This window comes from Lytechinus pictus, chromosome 12 (genome assembly GCF_037042905.1).
Source record: "Lytechinus pictus isolate F3 Inbred chromosome 12, Lp3.0, whole genome shotgun sequence".
In the NCBI taxonomy this organism is placed as follows: domain Eukaryota; kingdom Metazoa; phylum Echinodermata; class Echinoidea; order Temnopleuroida; family Toxopneustidae; genus Lytechinus; species Lytechinus pictus.
In genome coordinates this window covers 2,101,840-2,121,864 of record NC_087256.1, presented here as the reverse complement: position 1 = coordinate 2,121,864, position 20,025 = coordinate 2,101,840, and the positions used below count along the sequence as shown (strand labels likewise).

At 35.4% G+C, this 20,025-nt stretch overlaps 1 protein-coding gene across 1 annotated transcript; it reads right to left on the bottom strand.

The window, feature by feature from the left end:
• Window positions 1-5,042: 5,042 nt before the first annotated feature.
• Window positions 5,043-20,025, bottom strand: LOC129273354 (uncharacterized). Its single transcript, XM_054910378.2, has 7 exons — window positions 19,415-20,025; window positions 18,406-18,886; window positions 15,921-16,117; window positions 15,167-15,323; window positions 14,341-14,523; window positions 7,250-7,382; window positions 5,043-6,874 (listed from the first exon to the last, which is right to left on the bottom strand). Exons 1-7 carry the CDS (start codon window positions 19,702-19,704, stop codon window positions 6,654-6,656), a joined length of 1,662 nt encoding a protein of 553 aa, XP_054766353.2. The 5' UTR covers window positions 19,705-20,025; the 3' UTR covers window positions 5,043-6,653.

Genomic DNA, 20,025 nt, shown 5'->3' with positions numbered 1-20,025 from the left:
CTTTACTTTACATATGCAGTGTTCACTGTTGCTAATATACTCGATGTGGACTTCTCTTGATCACATCAACTCCTTCTTCGACCAAGGAACTCCTTCGACATTCTTGAAAATAAATATCCTCTCTTTCGGAACATAACAAGCTCAGATGAAAACCTAGACAATGATTCGAAATCGGTGTAAGTTTACCAGCTGACACCGCCAAAGTGCAAATTAGGTTATACAACTGGAAGGTTAAGAAAGCATAGGAGCCTTGAAAAGAGACATATGGTCAAGAACTTAACCTGCTTTTTGGTCTAGATTATCAGCGACTCCTCTAAAAAGTCTCAAGAAAAAAAGTGGGGCAAATATTAATAACCTTCTTTCCCACCCACCACGGGAAAATGAGTCTTCAAAGTTTGACATAAGAGGAAGTACGGGTCTGTGGAAATGGAGTGGGTGACCAAGAAAGGGGGGCAAGAAGATGATCTCAAGGGAAGGGTGTAGGAATAGCAAAAAAAGGAGGGTGGATAACATGGGTGTGGGGGGTAAAGAGTGTGTGGGTGTGTGCGAAGGCCAACATTGGTGTGTGTGGGTGTGAGTATGAGCTCAGTCCAGTCTTGGTGTGTGTGTGTGTGTGTGTGTGAGAGCTAAGGCCAACCTTGGTATGAGCGGGTGTGAGTATGAGCTCAGTCCAGTCTTGGTGTGTGTGTGTGTGTGTGTGTGAGCTAAGGCCATCCAGGGAGGGTGTGTGTGTGAGCTAAGGCCAGCCTTGGTATGAGTGGGTGTGAGTATGAGCTCAGTCCAGTCTTGGTGTGTGTGTGTGTGTGTGTGTGTGTGTGTGAGCTAAGACCAGTCTGGGTGTGTGTGAGGTGTGTTAAGGCCAGCCATGGTGTGTGTGGGTGTGAGTTAAGGTCAACCTTGGTGTGGGTGAGCCTGAACTAAGGTCAACCTTAGTGTGTGCGGGTACGGGAGGTGGGTGTAGCAGACGAAGTGATCATCTAATTAATGGTGAATCTGAATATTATGTTATTATATTTTGATACAAAAAAAACATTCCTGTGTGTGCATTATTTTCTCCACTCACCTTGCAAGTGCTAAGAACTTGTCTTTTTTTAGGTCCGAGGAAATAGTCCTAATTGTTTGCAAGCGCGTTGGTCCTTATGCGAACACACTGGATTTAAAGAAAAGCTCTATGGGTACCGATAATTTTTGTCTTTGAAACTAAGCTCTGACGCAAAGGAATTCGACTTGACATTGTAATTGTAAACTGTAATACTTCTTCATTTTTTCCAGTTTCCTGTAATTTCTCTGTAAGCTTACTGAAATTTTATAGTAGGCCAGTATAGAACTTCTTGAATTGCCAAAAAAAATATCAATTTTATTTTGTTGGAACACTCTGTAGGAATATGTGTTTGTCGGTCTTTGCAAACATATGAAAAGAAAGGGAATATATATGATCATTTCTTTGTCATAGTGCTGGCGACAGAGCTCGTTCAAGGAATGTCCAGTCTCTTTATTACAGTTATTCATTGACGCGATCCAGTGAACTAAAAATGATATTGTAGACTGAGGTCAAAGGTCGCTTAGGTCAATTCGGAGGAGGAAAATCATTTATAACTGACCTAAATATCTCATATCAATATTCCTTTCTTTTGTTTTCATATACATGTAGTTTTGTTTCACATGCACATCTTTGTGTCTTCTTTTCGTTTCCTTTTAATATTTTTCTTTCGTTCACTTCAGATCTTCGTCCCTTTTCCCCTTTTCTTGTTCTGTTCGTTCGTATATATGTGCGTTCCTAATGTACTATTTTTATTTAATTTCCTCTCTTTTGGTGGGTATAGATATCCTTTTGTCATGTAAGTTTATAGACCTTGATGCATAGGCGAATACGGATACTCTTTGGAAAATAAATATTTTTGCGTTTTGTAACCACTGCACATTGTGAATTTTAGTGTAGGCATTATTAAAATCGGCAAAAATCAATGTACCACATAGATTTAGCAACAATTCCCTTGCTATATTTAGCAATTCGTTTGCTTGTGTATTGCTTATCACTTCTCACCATACCCGTGTTTTCCTGACAATTTCGCTAAAGGATTTGTTATGTAGGGCCTATAAAGTAGAACGAAACCCTTTATCTAGTTAGTTTGTCTGTAAAAAGGAAAATCAAATGATAAGATCAATGAATGTTGAAATCAATAATTGTACAAACAATAGGAAAGTTAAGATCATTTGGATATAAAAATCAGGAATGCATCAGGGATGTTTCAGAGATCCCTCGTTGTACTGGCACAAGTACATTTCTCGAAGATGTATACTGCAAATAAACCACAAAACCTTTTTTCTTTGCTCACTCTGATGGTATAAACCTTTTGTCCACGATATACTTTATAAAAACTCTATGGCATGCCCTCATATGAAAAAGTTAAACACATTGATCACAGACTTACTAAAAAAGAAAAATGAGTGCCATAATATGTAACGTAAATAGGGAGATATACAAGTGTAAAATCACCGTGGAAATCACACTTATTGGTTGCATTGCCAATGGGACGATGTCGATATTTTTAGTGATCTCAACATTTAAATGCGTTTTACTTATTTGTTCAATTTTTTAAAACTTTCATTGATTTGTTTCTTTGTTTTTTTTCAAACCAACTTGTTTCCTGTGTTTTATTCTCCCTTACGAAACTCCACCGAGTAAGAGTAACATGAGTGAATATAAAGCATGATATGATTAATAATAAACAGCTGCTGAATAATGATGGGTTTCATGTGTCCTAATAACATTGTAATTATACTATGAAATATATAAACAACGAAACTTCACTCGAGCATTTATCACGTTTTACAATGTTTTTCCATCATTCATGGAAGGGGGAAAGGGAAAATTAACCCAGACATGACCCCTGAAAACAATGAACAATTACTTTGCCTATATATGATTACCGAAACTGAAATCAAAGCATGATTATCTAACATAAGATATAATTGACAAGAGGTATTGTATAATTACATGAAGTAGACTGAAACAAACATTTACCACCTAAGTACTTCCCATTATTCCCTTCATTTCCTCCCGTCGACTACCACTTGAACAAAAAACCCTCATCATTCACACGACATGGACATTTTGTAAATTGGTCATGTAAATTTTGTCATTTGTCATCTTTATAAGATCAATGCTTAATGAAAGGGACAACTACTTATTTTGATGGATATTAATCAATAATTCAATTACATTCATGGTAACATTATTTTTTTTAAACAAATCTTTCGTGGATCTTCAGGGATTGAAATGGGACTTATCATTTTCAAGCCTAACATAGTTTACTTTTTAAATAGAAAAGTGTGCAATATCCGCAAATTATAACCTCACCAATTTTCTCACACTGTATGTAACGTGGAAAAGTGATTGCCGACAATGAGTACCATTATTTGATAATATAAAATGTTAATATGAGATTTGCCTGCCTTGGCCTGAAATTACCTTGGCACATAAAAAAAAAATAGGCGTGGCCTGCCATGTATGTGTTACATTACCAATTCGTTTCATGCCCCGCGGGCAATGAATGTATATTCCATTGACCTCTCAAAATGACCTAGCCCGTCATAATGACCTCAGCTGACCCTGGTAATGTGTACGTGAGAATGTTCCAAACCTGATGACCGTTTCAATTTTGTTAGAAAAGTTCATTTTTCCACGATTCATGATGATGTGGACGTGATGAAGTGAAGGACAATCAATACCATTTCAAGTAAACAAAATGGTCCCTTTTTATGATTGGTCGGACTATGAATTCATATGAATCGGACAAAATGTGATGTGTGTGCTATAGACATTAACCTTGTTGACGAATGGTCAGGGAAATTGAATTCAATTCGTATCTCTGGGTCAACGCACAATAAAACAATTTTTATCTTTTTCTTCACAACTCGTTCAATATGAGCAAAATGATCCGTAACATAATCTTTGAATGCTCTATTTTCTGTTTTCATTGTCACCCGATGTCCATGGAATGGCCTTTTTAGACTGTAAAATTCAACAAATTCAATTAGCTTGCTCTAATTCTCAGCCAGACATCTTTCGAAGTACCTGGGAGTCTGGGATTGTACTTTCGTGGTTTGTGAAATAATCATGAATCCATATCAGCGCGGTGCACGAATGACAGTATTTAAAAATGTAAATTCAATCTTGTTGATAACAATATGCATCAGTTATTTCGCTCCGTCTTTTATAAACTTTTCTTCTGTGTACTATTGTTCGAGTGGTTTTTTAGCTTTTCCTCGTACGAAAGAAATACCCATCTCAAATAAGTTTAAGGACGTAATCAAACCGACACAGTCTTATTACAGAACTGTTTCAGTAAAAGATGGAGAATAGAATATGGAATATAGAATTATGACAGACAAAATGGTGTAGTATGTGTCACAAGAAGCCTAACCTTATTTTTCTTCATCATGATCGTCCCACCGCCACATTTATCATAATGACATCATCCATATCATTCATCACCAACATCGTCACTCGTTATATTAGTTAACAGCATCGTGTTCACCATCATCATCATCATCATCGTTATAACATTTTCAAATTTCGGTATTTTCAATAGTAAACTTTATGTTTTCCTTTTCTTCAGTGCTGCTTTTAGTGTGATTTGAAATTGTACATAACCAATTTGTCAGATTTGTTTAACGTCTGTAAGTCCCGAATACAGGTTTTATTAATATATCGTGTATATTCACTTCACTATCTTTCATTTCCCCTTCGTCTTTTCTCCTTTCATTCCATTTTTTCCCAAAACAAGTGCAGAACTATTAATGAGGGCGGAATTGAGTGCACTGTAAATATGTTATTTATGTTTCATCCTGGTTAAAATCCCCTTTCATAATTCATACTTCTCTGAGCTTATTCCCTTTTTATTTTTTTAGTTTGATTTATTAAAATCTTGCCAGAACATGCTCCATCTCATGAGCTTTTTTTTGTTACTGATCCTAAGGAATCTTATTCAAGCATTTTGAACAAAACTTATCGTAAAAACAAAATCACAGGACAACAATTTTTCGAAGTTTATAATTCTATATTTTATTATACTTTCATACAAATATAGTTGGGTGTATATTATATGCCATTATTTTCTGGGTGATCACCCATTTACATCATATAATTTTCTGAAATACATATTCCTGAGGAATATATTGTTTAAAGAAAAATATCCAATATGTTCAGATCAATGAAAACTTGGATATAATAGACTAATTAATGAACATATTTCTTATGTAATAAAAAATGAAATGTTTTTAGTGCAATGAAACTATTTTCAATTTAATACAATATATTCATTTACATATTCAAATTTCAACTAAAATACGTATAATGCCCAAAGCTAAATAATATTTATCACACTAATATTGCAGGTACTGAGACAAGCTATATATGTAATTACATAGCATTATCACATATCCTTAAACAAATTGTTCAACAAGCAACAGAAATTTTCTTACTTAAAAGTTAAAACTTTTTGTCATAACCCCTCTTGACATACATAAAGACATGTTTGCTTTCTGTAAGGTTATGCATACAATATCAAACATTACGAGATATATTAAAAAACTTCCATTTCTTTGAAAGAAATGAAAGTTGAATACTTGAGATAAGTTTGGTCTTTAACAACTATGTATATATGAACAACAATTCAAAATGAATTTCAATTCCAAACATAATTCTATTATGTATATACAGTAAATGCTACATACAAATGTTTTGATAATATTCTCAATCAAATATTGCAAAAGAAGTTCAACATAAAATTGAAATTGATGACAAAATAACATCCCATTATTGAATGAATATACATATACATACCTTACTAAATCTTGCATCAAATATTTAAAAAAAGGAGCTTATCCTGAAGTTCATATCAAACAAATATAAAAATAGAAATTCATCATCTTGCATTTTGGGTGAAATGTGTCATAATATTCCTGTGAATAGGTCTCCATTATGCAAATGAGGATCAAGAATGGAAGATCTACTTGGATTACATTGTTTTCAGTATTCAAAGGTCATTGCATACCATAGTTTTTAAATGAATTTAAGATTACTTGCTAAGAAACAAAAGGTTGATGACATGATTCAAGAACAAATGAGAGACTGTCTTAACTTACACTACATTGTTCAAAGTATATGTATGCTGTCAATGTGATGAGAGGAGCGGGGGGGGGGGGGGTTGTAGAGGATGGTGCTGGAGAGAATGGGTAGGGATAAACAATGAACCTCTTTTTGGAATGAGGTCAAAAAATTGACATTTTGCATTTTAGAACAAGAATCATCATAACAGATGATGGAGGATTGATGAAGATACTGGTGTAAGGAAAAGGAAAGGATGTGGATATACAGTAAGTAGCTTTCTTTCTTTGTTTCATATCGTCAAGAATATTGTCTTTAACTATGGAGAGGTTAGAATAAGGGTTTATGGTAAAAGACAATGGAGGATCACATTAGCCATAACACTGTCCGGATCAATGGTACTAGAGGAGGATGAATGCTTGAATGCATTACAGGATTGGTTTGTATAAGGCAACTACTATCAATGCTTCAGGTAAAGGCAACCATTCCAATATCAGAAGATCCTGCAGGGAGGCTGAATGTCTGCAGATGGCAAAGACCTCTAGGTTCGTTGACAACGGTAAGCTCTGATGACATCCCTAATAGGTGCCCTGCACATTGGACAGTGCGACCCCATGGTTGAGAGACGAAGGCCACACGTCAGGCAAACGCACATATGACCACACTGGTACAGCACTGCATCCACTTCTTTATCAAGGCAGATGATGCAGTTACCCTCAGAGGCTGGCTCCGAAACAGGGGCAGCAGGAGAAACAGCAGTACCTGAAAACATACAAGAATGATTTGAAAAAGAACATTATTAAGTGACTTTTCAATTCCTCTAGTAACACAAAGCCATCTGTCTTTCATTCTCATGTATGGTATTTTCCATATCAACAATTTCTTCAGAGTCAGTGCCATGGAATACCTCCCCAGACAAAGGTATATGTACTGGTATCCATGTCCTACCAACCCTAGGCGTTATCACCTCTTCATGAAATTTGTCAGTACTGAGCAGTCACTATCTGATGATTACCATAGATAAAACAGAAAGAGACATGTGCTTCTCAGCTAATCAAAGCCAAGGAAAGTTCTGTCAACTTTTCAGACAACAATCATTGATGAAATGCCTCCCTGATTGTCGAAGGCCACACCTACCATTCTGTTGATGAAGTGCCGCAGCCACCTCCTGTCTGATGGCTCTTTGAAGATCAAGCTGCATCTCCATGCTCATCCTAACCATCTCATGGAGTTCAGACATCTTAGATTTCAAGCTATCCATCTCATGGATCTGCAGGAAGAAAAAAAAAAGTAGAAAAGATTTGATAGATCATCCATCCGACCAGTCAATATGATGTTATACTGTAAGTTAACCCTTAGGATCTATGCCCAAATAAACTTGGGATAGGGTGTATGGAAAAGTATGCACAAAAATCAAATCATATTCAATGGGTTAAATTTGACTACATTAAGGGTTAGCTGGGTGCAACTGTTTATATTAGTCATATTTGACTATTTCCTGATCCAATCTGACTAAAACTGTAAATATGACTAGACCTATTAGTTGCTTCAAGTCAACTACTAATCTAGTCATTTAAAGTTCTTGTTTTTTTAAGAGTGTAAAAATGTTGAAATATCTGTTTATTGAACTTCAATTGACCAACAACCAAATTTGAACCACTAGACAGAATTTACTGAATTATATAGTGACTTATTGAAAAACTATTCTTATAAAACAATGCAAAACATCTCTGTGTAGGGTCTGCAAGTTCATGTATCACATTGCTGATAATTTCATAAAGAATAAACATATTGCAAAACTCAAATTCAATGTCTTTGTATTAACAGAACGTGGCATTCTCAATAAATAAGATTGCAATGTATTTTGCAATACATAAATAATCAACAAAGAGAAAGAAGTGTTGAAAGGCAGCTCAATATTCATCATTATAAGGAGAACATTCAATTATTAATCTTATCAGCAACAAAGACCAAGGCTTCCTTTTTGCATCAATCTCCAAACTGACCTTTGCATGTGAAATACACAACCTGTTTCTCAAACCACCCATCATATTCAATCCAGGGTCACGCTATTAGGACTATCTATTATTCAGGAATTGCAGATGTGTTTATGAGTATTGTCCATCTATTTATGATACATGCGTCCATACATTGAAATGCATGGTTCATGGATAACAAAAGAATGGACTTGTACAAAACAACCCATGCACAAGGCCACCCCATATTTGTTTATTCAAAGTATACTAACGCTTCTGCTATGTATTAATGCACATACTAAAAAACCAAAGCAAGCAACAATATTTTACTGGAAGCCTATCACTGTGAGTGAAGGGTAGGGGGGTTTATCCTTTTAATGAAAATCTATTTTTCCTTCTTGTACTTAAAAAACATTTTAGATTGAAAAATGTGAAATTAATTTTCTCTATGACAATTCTCCCCTAATCATGGTCATGATGATAGTGGGGTTTATTTGTCAGATATAAAACACTTCAGAACATTGTCAGGTAACAATCTGTGTAATTGTTTATCAATAAATAAAAGGTGATATTAATACACGTACTCCAACCCATAAAAGCAAGAGATTTGATATTGACACTGTTCTTAGAATCCTTCCAAGATTAATTCAGCATAAAAACCCCACCCACTTCAAAATATTTTGATGTTGAATAGTAATGTGATGTTAGAGTAAAAGTGATGTTATTTTGTAGAAATCTATATCATTTGTGATGTTACTTTGTGTTTAATACATGAATTGAAAATAACATGTTCAGTAGTGAAATGCAGGTAACATTTAAACTGAATGGAACAATTCTAACATCTTACTTCTGAACAAGCAGTATATTTCCCCCATTCCTTTACCCAATTCCAGTAGTTATCTAATCTAATGGAAATCAACAAACTTCAATTTCATGATTTTGTTTTTACAGTCCCTACCAACACTCAAGTTGTGAAGAAGCAGGGGTAATGAAGAGCACCCATTCACCTGTTAGGGTGTTCTGAGAGCGCCTCTTTTCTTGTAACCTCCCATTGGGAAGTGGGTCAAAGAGGGTAACATGGACACCCCTTATAACCCTCTCCATTACCCTCTAGGCACAGTTAACTTGACCACAGCTTTTTTCTCTGTCTAGATCGAACATGCCAAATATGATTGGGGGCGGGCGATATGAGAGGATTCAGACTCCATTCCAGTCTTCAACATCGTGGATAAAAAGAATACAACGCTATTCTTTCCCTATCAACATATCCATCTATTTAATACTCATCTAATGTTAAAAAAATAATTTTAAAAAATCCCAAGACAATAGAGTTTTTGATGATCACATTTTTAGTCAAATGGCTTTGTAAAGAAACATCTATCTATCTATCTATATATATACATCTATAGATCTCCCCCTTTACCTTCACATATTTCTCCTTTGCTAACCGATTTCCACTTATAATTCATGAATTCATTTTGAGCAATTATAAAAAAAGAAAAATTTTATCACTGTTTTCTTCTTTTTACTTCACTAATTTTCCTACCCCTCTCAAACTGGGTCTAGCTGTTATGTTAAGAGTCATCTAAATACAATCTTACCTTGTGAATGTATTTTGATGTAATCCATATTGCCCTTTTACTTCAACCATGCAGAAGGCCTATATGTGTATGTGGCCAATTTATTATACCCTTCCCTAACCATTATACTCCTTCTTTAATCATTAACATTAACCTAGAAAATGTTGAATTATTTTGAAGGGATTAAATTAGATGAACCATTAGGAAATGAGGTATTCTAAACAACCTCTCAACAAATTAAATTCCTTCTTGATTTCAAGAGTAAAAGACATACATGCAGGCCTATATTATTATCAGTAGGGTATATAATTGTATAATCTTGTAGAAGTACACAGCCTTGGCTATTCCCAAGAATGTTTACGTATTGAAATACCCATATAACATTTTCAAAAAAGAACAAAATTGCATAACAGACTATTTTTAATTCTTTTATCTTCTGAACCAAGTAACTCAACAATCTGAACTCATTGAGTTCATTAAAAACTAATTTTGGTTGCACTTTAAAATGCACTATTGTCCATAGAAGTGCTTAATAACATGCCTTTATGTTTAATCCAAATAGGAAACACGTTGTCTACATGGAAATTACATTTAACCACAGAATAACAACAAAAACCACCCCAAGGCATGGTCAGTTCATTAGTCTGGCTTATGGTCAAGAAAGTACAGTAGTCTGGAGTTTAAGGTCTAAACCTTGACCTGCAATCATATTTGAGATCTTTTCATACAGAAGAGTTAACAAAAATGGAGAGGAAGGGAGTGTGAAGGCAGGGGAAAAGTTTGTTAAAAGCGTCCTCCTCGAGAATGAGTAAAAAGGAACTGACCTGACCTGGTTCCACTACTATAACCCTATTGTCAGCATTCCAAATGTTTTTATGATTACTGTTTTATGGTAGTACTCTTGAATATAGCATTAGTCATTATTGAGAAAACAAAACCCTTTTTAAACAAGTTTAGCTGCAGAATAAAATTTATATTCTCATGTCTTCTCACCAATGCCAAGAAAGTAACATTTGATATGCCAATTTGTTTGGTGTTTTCCTAAATAAATTTCTTGTAGAGCAACTAATCAGTTATGCCGATATCTTCTGTGTAACTGCCAATGATCCAATCAATTTGTATTTGTTATAAGCATACACTGTTTTCTAATGAAACCATTGTATTTTTTTTATTTCAAAATGTATAAAAGAACTTTGTTTACACAGAACAAAAAAATAGTAGTTAGCATTCCATGTATATTATCCAATTGTTCTGTAGTGTGACATAAACAAATATTTTAAAATAAACTATAAAGCAAGTAGTTTTGTGATGAGTAAGGGATATTTCTCCGTTTCATTATTTCTGCCCACTTCAGAGTGATCTTTATAGGAATGATCATCGGTACATCATCTGTTTCATACAGTCATGCATCATCTATCCAATCTATCTAATTCATTTTAAAATGGCTAGCACAGGTCACTGGTCTCCGTAAGTGATTAATCCACTTCTAATTTATAAAATATAGCCTACCTCCTATAACAGTAAAGGCCTACACAAAAGCCAATCCATTTCTGATATACCCCGCCAAGGATTCTCACAGCTTTATACTGGTATTAACAAAGCATTCATGCAGTGCTAATTAATTATACATTTCCTACCATTAGGAAAACAAATTTTCTCATTATGCTTGAAAATGCCAATGTCAAGTTTGAACAGTGACATAACCTTCTAAAGCCTATTCAATTCACCAAGGCAACCATGGTCATTTAATGGGTCGTATTCTTATAAATCATTTCTCTCCATACCCCTTCCGTCCATTTTAATTTCACTTTGCAAATGCCGACTTAAGCCTTTAAATGTGCAAACCGGTATCAAACCCATGAGATTTATCTCCATGTTTAGTCGTCAACAGGTTGATGATAGAGTTATTGATTTCGGCATGAGTACTACTGTTACGTTTTCAATATCTGCGCATGAGTCAATGCCTATCATTAATTATCTAATACTATTCCAAAATTTGAAAATGCTGCACCTAAACTTTGGTTGTCCATTCAATTCATGTTGGGTTGTATATGGACTGGCCTATATTAAGTGATGATGATTTTCATTTTTTTTTTCAAATTGAAATGATAATTCTTTTAGCAGTAAACTAGGATAGCTAATGCTACAGTTTGTGGCATCATCCAATGTGGCACCCATCACCATTTCTTCTCAAAATAAATCACAAACCTTAAAAATAGAAAGGAAATTAACCACTAACCAGTAATACTCCAAATAATTTTCTCCAAAATTGAAATATTTATAAAAATGTGGTATAGTCTTGTTATTGTTGTTTTCACATTGCATTCTGTTTTTACAATTTCTTAGTTAAACTCAAACTGCAAGCAATATTAAAAACATAGCAGTTCTCTCCGCAAGCTTTGAATTTACTGTAAATATGTGCTTTTTTTCTTTTCATTTCTAAACTTTACTAGGTCATGATTTTTTCAAATGGTATGAAATCTACAGTACCTAAAATCAAAATGTTTTGATGAAACTTAATCCTTGGCTCATCACTTACAGTAAACGTGCAACTTTTGAATGTGAATAGGGTCTATTTGTGTTGGTCAGGTCATGTCCATAGAGAGTGTAATATTACTAGGGTTAGTGGATATAGGATGAGGTGACCATTACATTCAAACCACAATCTGACCTTCTAGTTGAACTCAATATGACCTCACACTGGACCCAAACAGGTCATATTTTCTGAGTTCTTCATCATGGTGTGTTTACACCATCATATATTCAAACATCCTGATATTTTAGGTTTTAAGTCATTACCTCCTTGGTGTAGGTACTTGCTTTACCAATCGAGACCATCAAAGTTTCAAACATTAGACTGATATTTAATCCCTACAAAAATGTGCAGGTTTCTGGGTGGATGAGTCTCGCTAAACAGGTTTAATGTTGCATAAAACATTTAAATTCTTCCTCTAGGGGAAACACTTGAGGCAAATACACTTGAGAAATTGTCTGCTTAATCTCTATTGAGCTTTACAGTTATTGTTTAAGCCCTGGTAAGCTTCCTTATTGTATCCTTCAAGTGTGTTGTTGGATGGGATATTTTCACACACAAAAAAAAATGTGCTTAAGATATTAAGACTCCAAGATAACAAGATCGATCTGGCGCCCATTTCATAAAACTTGTTATAATAACAAATTTGTAATAACAGTTACAAGCTACTGAAATCCTTCGTTTTGATTGGCTGATTGTAAATTTGTTATAGAAGTTTGCATTTGTTATTATAACAAGTCCTTATGAAACCAGACCATGATCTTATTTTCAACTAGAACATTTAAAACTTAAGTGAACATTATCATTATAACTGATGATTGTCTCTGATGTACATTTTCCACAAAAAAATATGCTTAAGAAAGTACTAAACAGATAATTTTCAGAAATATGCCCCAAAAATATGCCCTTTTCACTAAAAAATTAGTTAATGATGTTCTAACATTTCTGATATATAAATTTTGAATTCATGCCTGGCTATGAGAACACAACTAATGAATGCGCCATGCAGTACAGAGGGAAATGCACATGAAAGGAGAGATGTATGGACTGGTATTAAGATTGAGGTCAATGCGTTTCCAGCAGGATACACAAATATCCTTTCTGAAAGTGACCATGAGTTGAAACATGGTTGGATGAATTCACCCATTCATAAGGCCTGCACTTTTGTTGCTGACTGAAAAATCATTTATTTAGTTCCTTTTTTCATGTCCACTGCATTGTAGTAAGGTTGAGTGCCTTTAAATGGAGCAATTCAAGCAGGAATGATTGGCCTACATACATGGAGAGCTCTTTCACACTGCTGTACTTAAATTACACAATGTGAATCATCATACAACTGTAAAGACTTTACCAACAGATGGCGCTAGACTTCCAATGATAAGCAGCCCATAACTTGCCCCCCCACCCACCCTCTCTTTCTCTTCAAACTTTTCATTATCTGCAACATTGCAGTGGAACGAGCTTGGATGTATATGAATGTACTTCACTCCTTTCCTTCCATGCAGCGCACTTCTTGCGATCCAACAACAGATGGGGCTAAGATAGTTTGAATGACTGTAAATAAATCTTTGGTAAGCCATGAGTCACTTCCCAGATAAAGTTGGCACACGTTTGCACTTTGCATCCTGGCCTAATCCTACCACTGGAGGGTGCTAGAGCAGTTTGATTGCTTTCATATGTTAACTTTTATCAACCGTTGTTTGTGATGATATATATTTTTTTTTAAAGAAAATAAATATTAAATGAAATACCATTCAAAAAATATAAAATTTAGAATGGCTGCTCTTATTTTTAATACTTTAGTTTAATTCAGTTGATTCAAAGATTCAAGGAGGGCTTGAATCATTTTACCAATTACACGATTTGTACCATAATGGTTCACAAAGATAAATTAGTATAAGTTAAACTAAATTTCCAAAAGAGGAGTATACAGTCAGAATTCTATCCAATGATGCTATTATTCAAATCATCTAATTTTAGAATTTGTATTTGCTACTTTAATATCTTTTGATTGCTTTTGAACTGGTAGTTACATCCAATTCAGAGGGAGAAAATCAACAAAGATATCAAGCCACTATTATAACCATCATTGTCAAAGCACCCTCTCTCACTCAATCTCTAAGTGAGTTTGTTACTTACGAATGCAGCAGGTACTGTAGCGCCCCCAACTGCTCCGGATAGTCCATCATCCCTCTGTGTAGAAGGAGCGTGAATTCCGAGATGAGAGAAATCATTTCGTCTGATATGTTGACTCTGTGGGATTGTGTTGAGAAAGTTCATCACCCGTTCGCCAGACTCGGGCCCGATGGTTTCCAAACGATTCTGAAAAATTGTAAAATACACTTTAAATGAGATTTACAACCCTGTAATTCAAAAAATTCCTCGACGTCTCATAGACAATAACATAGATTGTGCGTCGCCACCAAGCGGCAACGACAATTTCCTGCCAGTTCAGACGAGCTGAAGAAGCGTCCCGGATCGGACGTGAAACTGTTCCCCGTTTCAAACCAGTAAGTCCAGATGATCAGATTTATTTCTATTCATAAAATGAGATATTGTTAAATAATCACACTGATCAGCTGATCTACACAAATAGCAAGTTAATTTGAATAAATAACAACTTAATTTGCATAAAAATCAAGTAAGCATAACAGTGACCAACTAAAAAATAGATATTACACCTCAAAATTACTGCTTTTTATAGTCATTTTTCATAAAATGGCATACAAAGGCAGAATGTGGTCTGTTTGTAAATGAGGGAGCGGGGAAGATTTGTTTATAGATTTACAAATTATAGCTTCATGCATAAATTGGCATCTAATTAATTCATATGAAATAGAACAAATAGATCAAGTGAAAGTTACCTATGGGAACCTGTTATTTTTTTGTGATAACACAATCTGCAAACAAGGACAAACAGGATTACAAAATACCCCTGGACTACTAGGGTTAAATTGACACTTACCATCATCAAGAATTCTAATCGTCCTCTGAAATCACTTTCTAGGGTCTCTTGAACCAACTGACGATGGACTAACTCACTGATCTCAGAGACCACAGCCTCTCTCTGGACCTGCTGTAAGACCTGGACCCGATTGGGAGGTCCCTGGGTTCCATTCACACTGGAAAAATAACATAGAGATAGTTGATATTAATTCAAAGGTAAGGTTTACAAACCCAAAGGCGCTTTTTAACTTTTGCCCAAAGATCTGTAACTGGTAAAATAACCTACTGTATTGGTTTGCACTGGAATTTGCTATTAGGTAATTTGACCCTTTTTGTATACTTGACTTCTGTACAGATCTCATATTAGCACTTCCATGTAGAATGCCTAGCATAGCACCATGTGTGTGGCCACTGTCCATTTGATAGTAATTGTCAACACTTGTCTACTTGGGTTGTTTGTGAGGTACGGGATTTTCTTTAATAAGATATCTTGCAAAGACAGACATTTCAAGTTGTTAGAAAGGCAGGCAGAAAGGTTAAGTTTGATTGGTTATTTGTATAACTTGTCTATGTGGAAGATTGACGACATATTTAGGACTTCATTTGGAAATATATTTTACATGCATGTTATGTACGTTTCTTTCACATAGAATATGTGTCGGCCAGGAAAAATGTTGCATATCACTGGCACAGAGTATTTCACTTCAATTTGCATTTAATCAACAAGATTACAAATCTTGAGTTTTCCTCAAAGTTGAGTTTTAAAATCTTACCTGTTTTGTACCAACCAAGGTGCAGTAGGCATGGGCCATCTGTTGGCTTGTTGTGGTTGTTGTTGAGGTGGTGGTGGTGGTGGTGGTAGTGGAACAGCATTCTGTGGTTGATGATGTTGCTGGGGTTGCTGTGTTGGGGGTGGGGGCGGGGCTGGAATGTGATGCTGGCCAGGAAATGGAGGAAGAGGTGGTGCAGCCTGTTAAAGAGAAACATAAGAATTTTTTTGGTTTAGGAGCTATAGCAGTTTAAGCATTGCACTTTTTCTGATAAACTTCATTGGGGATGAGGGGGTAATAGAGTTTTTGTAATTTTTATATATCACATATTCTAAATGTCACATTTCTCTAACAAAAAATACAGGCAAATTATGACATAATTAGCTAGTTAAGAATGGGTTTGGGGAGAAAAATAGAAAATGAAATAGAGTAGAGAGAATGTGGCTAAAGGGGGCAAAGAGTCAAACAAATATGATGGAGTGGGAGGGGAAGTGATTAAAAGAAAGAAAGCATTCAAAACAGGACAAGATAATCTATCAAACCCAAGAAGGCAAAATACATGAAATAAAAATAAAAGGAAGAAATTCAGAAAAATAAAAGAAAAGGGAAAGGGAGAGGTGGGAGCTAGAGTACCCCAATCCCCTTTCCCTGGGACAACAAAAAATGTATGTTTCTAATCACAGACCTTTAAAAGACATGGTAATAGATATTGATAGGTTTGAGAATCTGCCAAAAGGCATGATACCCTACCCCTGACGAGGGCCCCAAACAGCATAAGCCTCTCCAGGCATTGTAAGGGTGTTTAGTCATGAGTTATTTCCTACTAGTATCAAAGTCCAAACCTTTTCAACAAGTATGCTCACTTCCATGTACTGATACCAGTAAATGGATGGGACGTACATATTTATCATATCAGTTGACTTAATACCCTCATCATCAATAAAATACATGACATATTAGGAATGACATAATTTCTACATTTATTGACATTTTTCTTGATCAACATGCATGATCTCATCATATAAGCCAATACCTTTCGCACTGGCCTATTTCATCGAGAAAATAACATAATAATAGTTTGTTTTTTTTAGATTTGGGTAGTTTACTGCCATACATGTAGTTCTTGTCATGAACATGCTAGAATTGTCATAATCTAATCACATTTCTTAAAATAAATTAGCCAAACATTTGTCAGTGGGAAAAGAGTGTTGTCTTGTCTCATTAGCATTACGAGCCAGATTGCAACACAAACGCAATGTATTGCGCAAGCAATGAGTCATAGTAGATGCTACTACATGTTTGTCACATAACAAGGATATTGACATTTATATGGCATTAACTCTTAGTCTTAAAGGTCAAGTCCACCCCAGAAAAATGTTGATTTGAATAAATAGAGAAATATCAAACTAGCATATTGCTGAAAATATCATCAAAATCAGATATAAAGTTTCGCCTATCTTTCACAAAACAGTTACATGTACAACTCAGTTACATGCAAATGAGACAGTCGATGATGTCCCTCACTATTTATTTTGTTTTTGTTGTTTGAATTATACAATATTTCATTTTTTTACAGATTTGACAAGAACCAACTTGAGTGAACCATATAAAATTAAACAACACTAATTCCACACTTTCAGGGAGGAACAAATTGTTGTTTCACATGACAATGAGGAGAAAATTATAATATTCCATATTCCATATAATAAAATACAAAAGAAATAGTGAGTGGATGACGTCATCAGTCTCCTCATTTGCATACCGACCAGGATGTGCATATATAACTGTTTTGTGAAATTAAGCGAAAATTTAAAATGTCATAACTTTCTTATTTTACATACGATTTTGATGAAATTTTTGATGAAGTTATGCTTGTTGGATTTTTCTCTTTTTATTCAAATCAACTTTTTGTTTGGGTGCACATTTGATGATATCCTTCACATTTTGTTCTGACACTACTCAATGAAAAATTATGTTTGTTATTTAGTGTGTTAGGACCATTAGGTAAACATGTTACAGTCATCACAATATTATTACTACTCTTAACATTTCACCAATTTAGATAAATTTTGTATTTTATCTGGATTATTTGTGGGGGGATGAGAGATTGTATATTTATATATTAGCATATGTTCCATTTCTTCAATTACACAAACATAAATAAAATTGTGGTAATAATCATAAATTCCATTGAGGTGCCTGTATAAGAGGCGAGGGTGTCAATAATGGTTGACTTAATTGGTATAGATTTCTTAATTTCTATAATTTACATCTAGTTTTACAACATATCACATAAAAGTGGATTGATAATGAAATGGTATTACACATTATTATTTCTATTGTGGGGTTGTGTTCCCTTTATCCTCTAATAATGTGTTCAAGATGGTACGTAAGGGGGAGGGGTTACAAAGTCAGTCTGTCATTTTATTTATAAGAAAAATATATCAATCCTGGATATGGCCATTGCATTAAATAGAGAGTTACCTACCGGAATACCATTCAATCCTAACATCGATACTGATGGAAGGAGAGACTGTCCACTGGAGACTGATGAGACTGCGCTGATAGAACTCCTCGTATCAACTCCACCTGCTTCACCAGCAAGAGGGAGGCGCCTGTTACCAGGGAGACCAGCTGTACGCAACCTCAGAGCAGCCTCAACCTCCCTCTCCTGTCTTATGACAACGCCGCGAACCATGTTCTCAAGATCGCGACGGAACGTCGGGCAACGGAGACGCTGGGTGACGGACTGTTGCTGTGACAACCCTTCCAGCTCCTGCATAACGATACCATTCCGCCTCCTACGTCTTGGAGATTGATTGCTGCCCTCGTTGGAACCCTCACTGATACTGTCCGACACATCACCATGGAGATGTTGACGGAGGAAGCGATCAATGTTTCGTCTCTGATCACCCTTGCTTACTGGGCGATGACTGTTCTGGATCTGCCTTAGTTCATGGTTCAGCTCCCTAAAGAACATGATACAAAAAAAAAATTGTCAAAAATAATTAATTTAAATTGTTTTAACAATGCACATATGCATAACACTGTGTTCTATTATAAAGATGCACTTATTTTATTATTAATTTATTCTCATTTCATTTTGCAGTTGAGACCGTTGATCTAATCTAAAAATACCCCACATGATCCCAGGATTCTGGTCCCCTTTTTACTCCCCTTTAGTATCACCTTTTTTTTCATTTTCTTTCTCTCTCTCTCTCTCTTCAAAGCAATAGTTTCGACCTCTTTCTCGCACAGTCACATATTCTTTCCTCTATTACTCTATACTGAAAAATCCACTGTTTCATAGGTTCTTTTTTTTTTCAGTCCTCCTCCAATGATGGGAGGGGATGCAACAAAAGCAGGACAAAGTCTAAGCGGAGCATATATATCCTGATCAAAATAGACTGATATTTTGGTCTACGTAAACTAAGACTAATTTTAAACTAACCTTCCCTCATTGGCTTAATGATCATACTGCTTAGTTTAATTCATACCTGCGTTGTTTGATAAAAAGCTGATCAATATAATCCTGTTTTTCATTTCCATCTCTAGAGCCCCGTACATCTTCTGTTGAGCTCTCCAAATCACTCAGTTTGGCAGCAGCGGCTGCTAGCTCACCGGCCTCCAGTGGACTCTCAGCCGTGGTCACCATGGATGTCGATGCCTCTGCTTTGGGGTCCACTTCCTTCGGCGAGGACCTCCCTAAATCTGTTTCTTCAACATTTCTGGAAACTCGACGAATTCGCCTGCTAGCACTTCGTAATAATTTTCTTGCAGACTCCATAATATCTTCACAGTCAACACTAACAGCAGGCGATGACAACGGAATTACTTTCTTCCCACAAACAGTGTAAGTACCATACCTTCTGCACAGTATTGAATTTCCTTTTTATACCGCTCTCGCGAACAATATTGACAGTTTGATGTAATGCTCTAAAAATAGATTAGGGGATGTTCCGATCCGTGGGAAGATCGCGCTCTGATTGGACGATTCGTTGGGAAGTACCGTTACATCATTGTGTGGTATATTCGGCGCGAGGCTTCACTTTAGCTCTATTGACAATTCAAAAACACCACACACTGAGGGTAAAATCAATACGTGAAT

Bases quoted from the DNA above. Each gene is read 5' to 3' on its own strand.
- LOC129273354 (XM_054910378.2), bottom strand. From the start codon at position 19,704: ATGGAGTCTGCAAGAAAATTATTACGAAGTGCTAGCAGGCGAATTCGT. The intron at 16,118-18,405 runs GTAGGTAACTCT...TCTCTTTAACAG, and splicing joins TAGGATTGAATGGTATTCCG to GCTGCACCACCTCTTCCTCC. The intron at 15,324-15,920 runs GTAAGATTTTAA...TTATTTTTCCAG, and splicing joins CCTTGGTTGGTACAAAACAG to TGTGAATGGAACCCAGGGAC.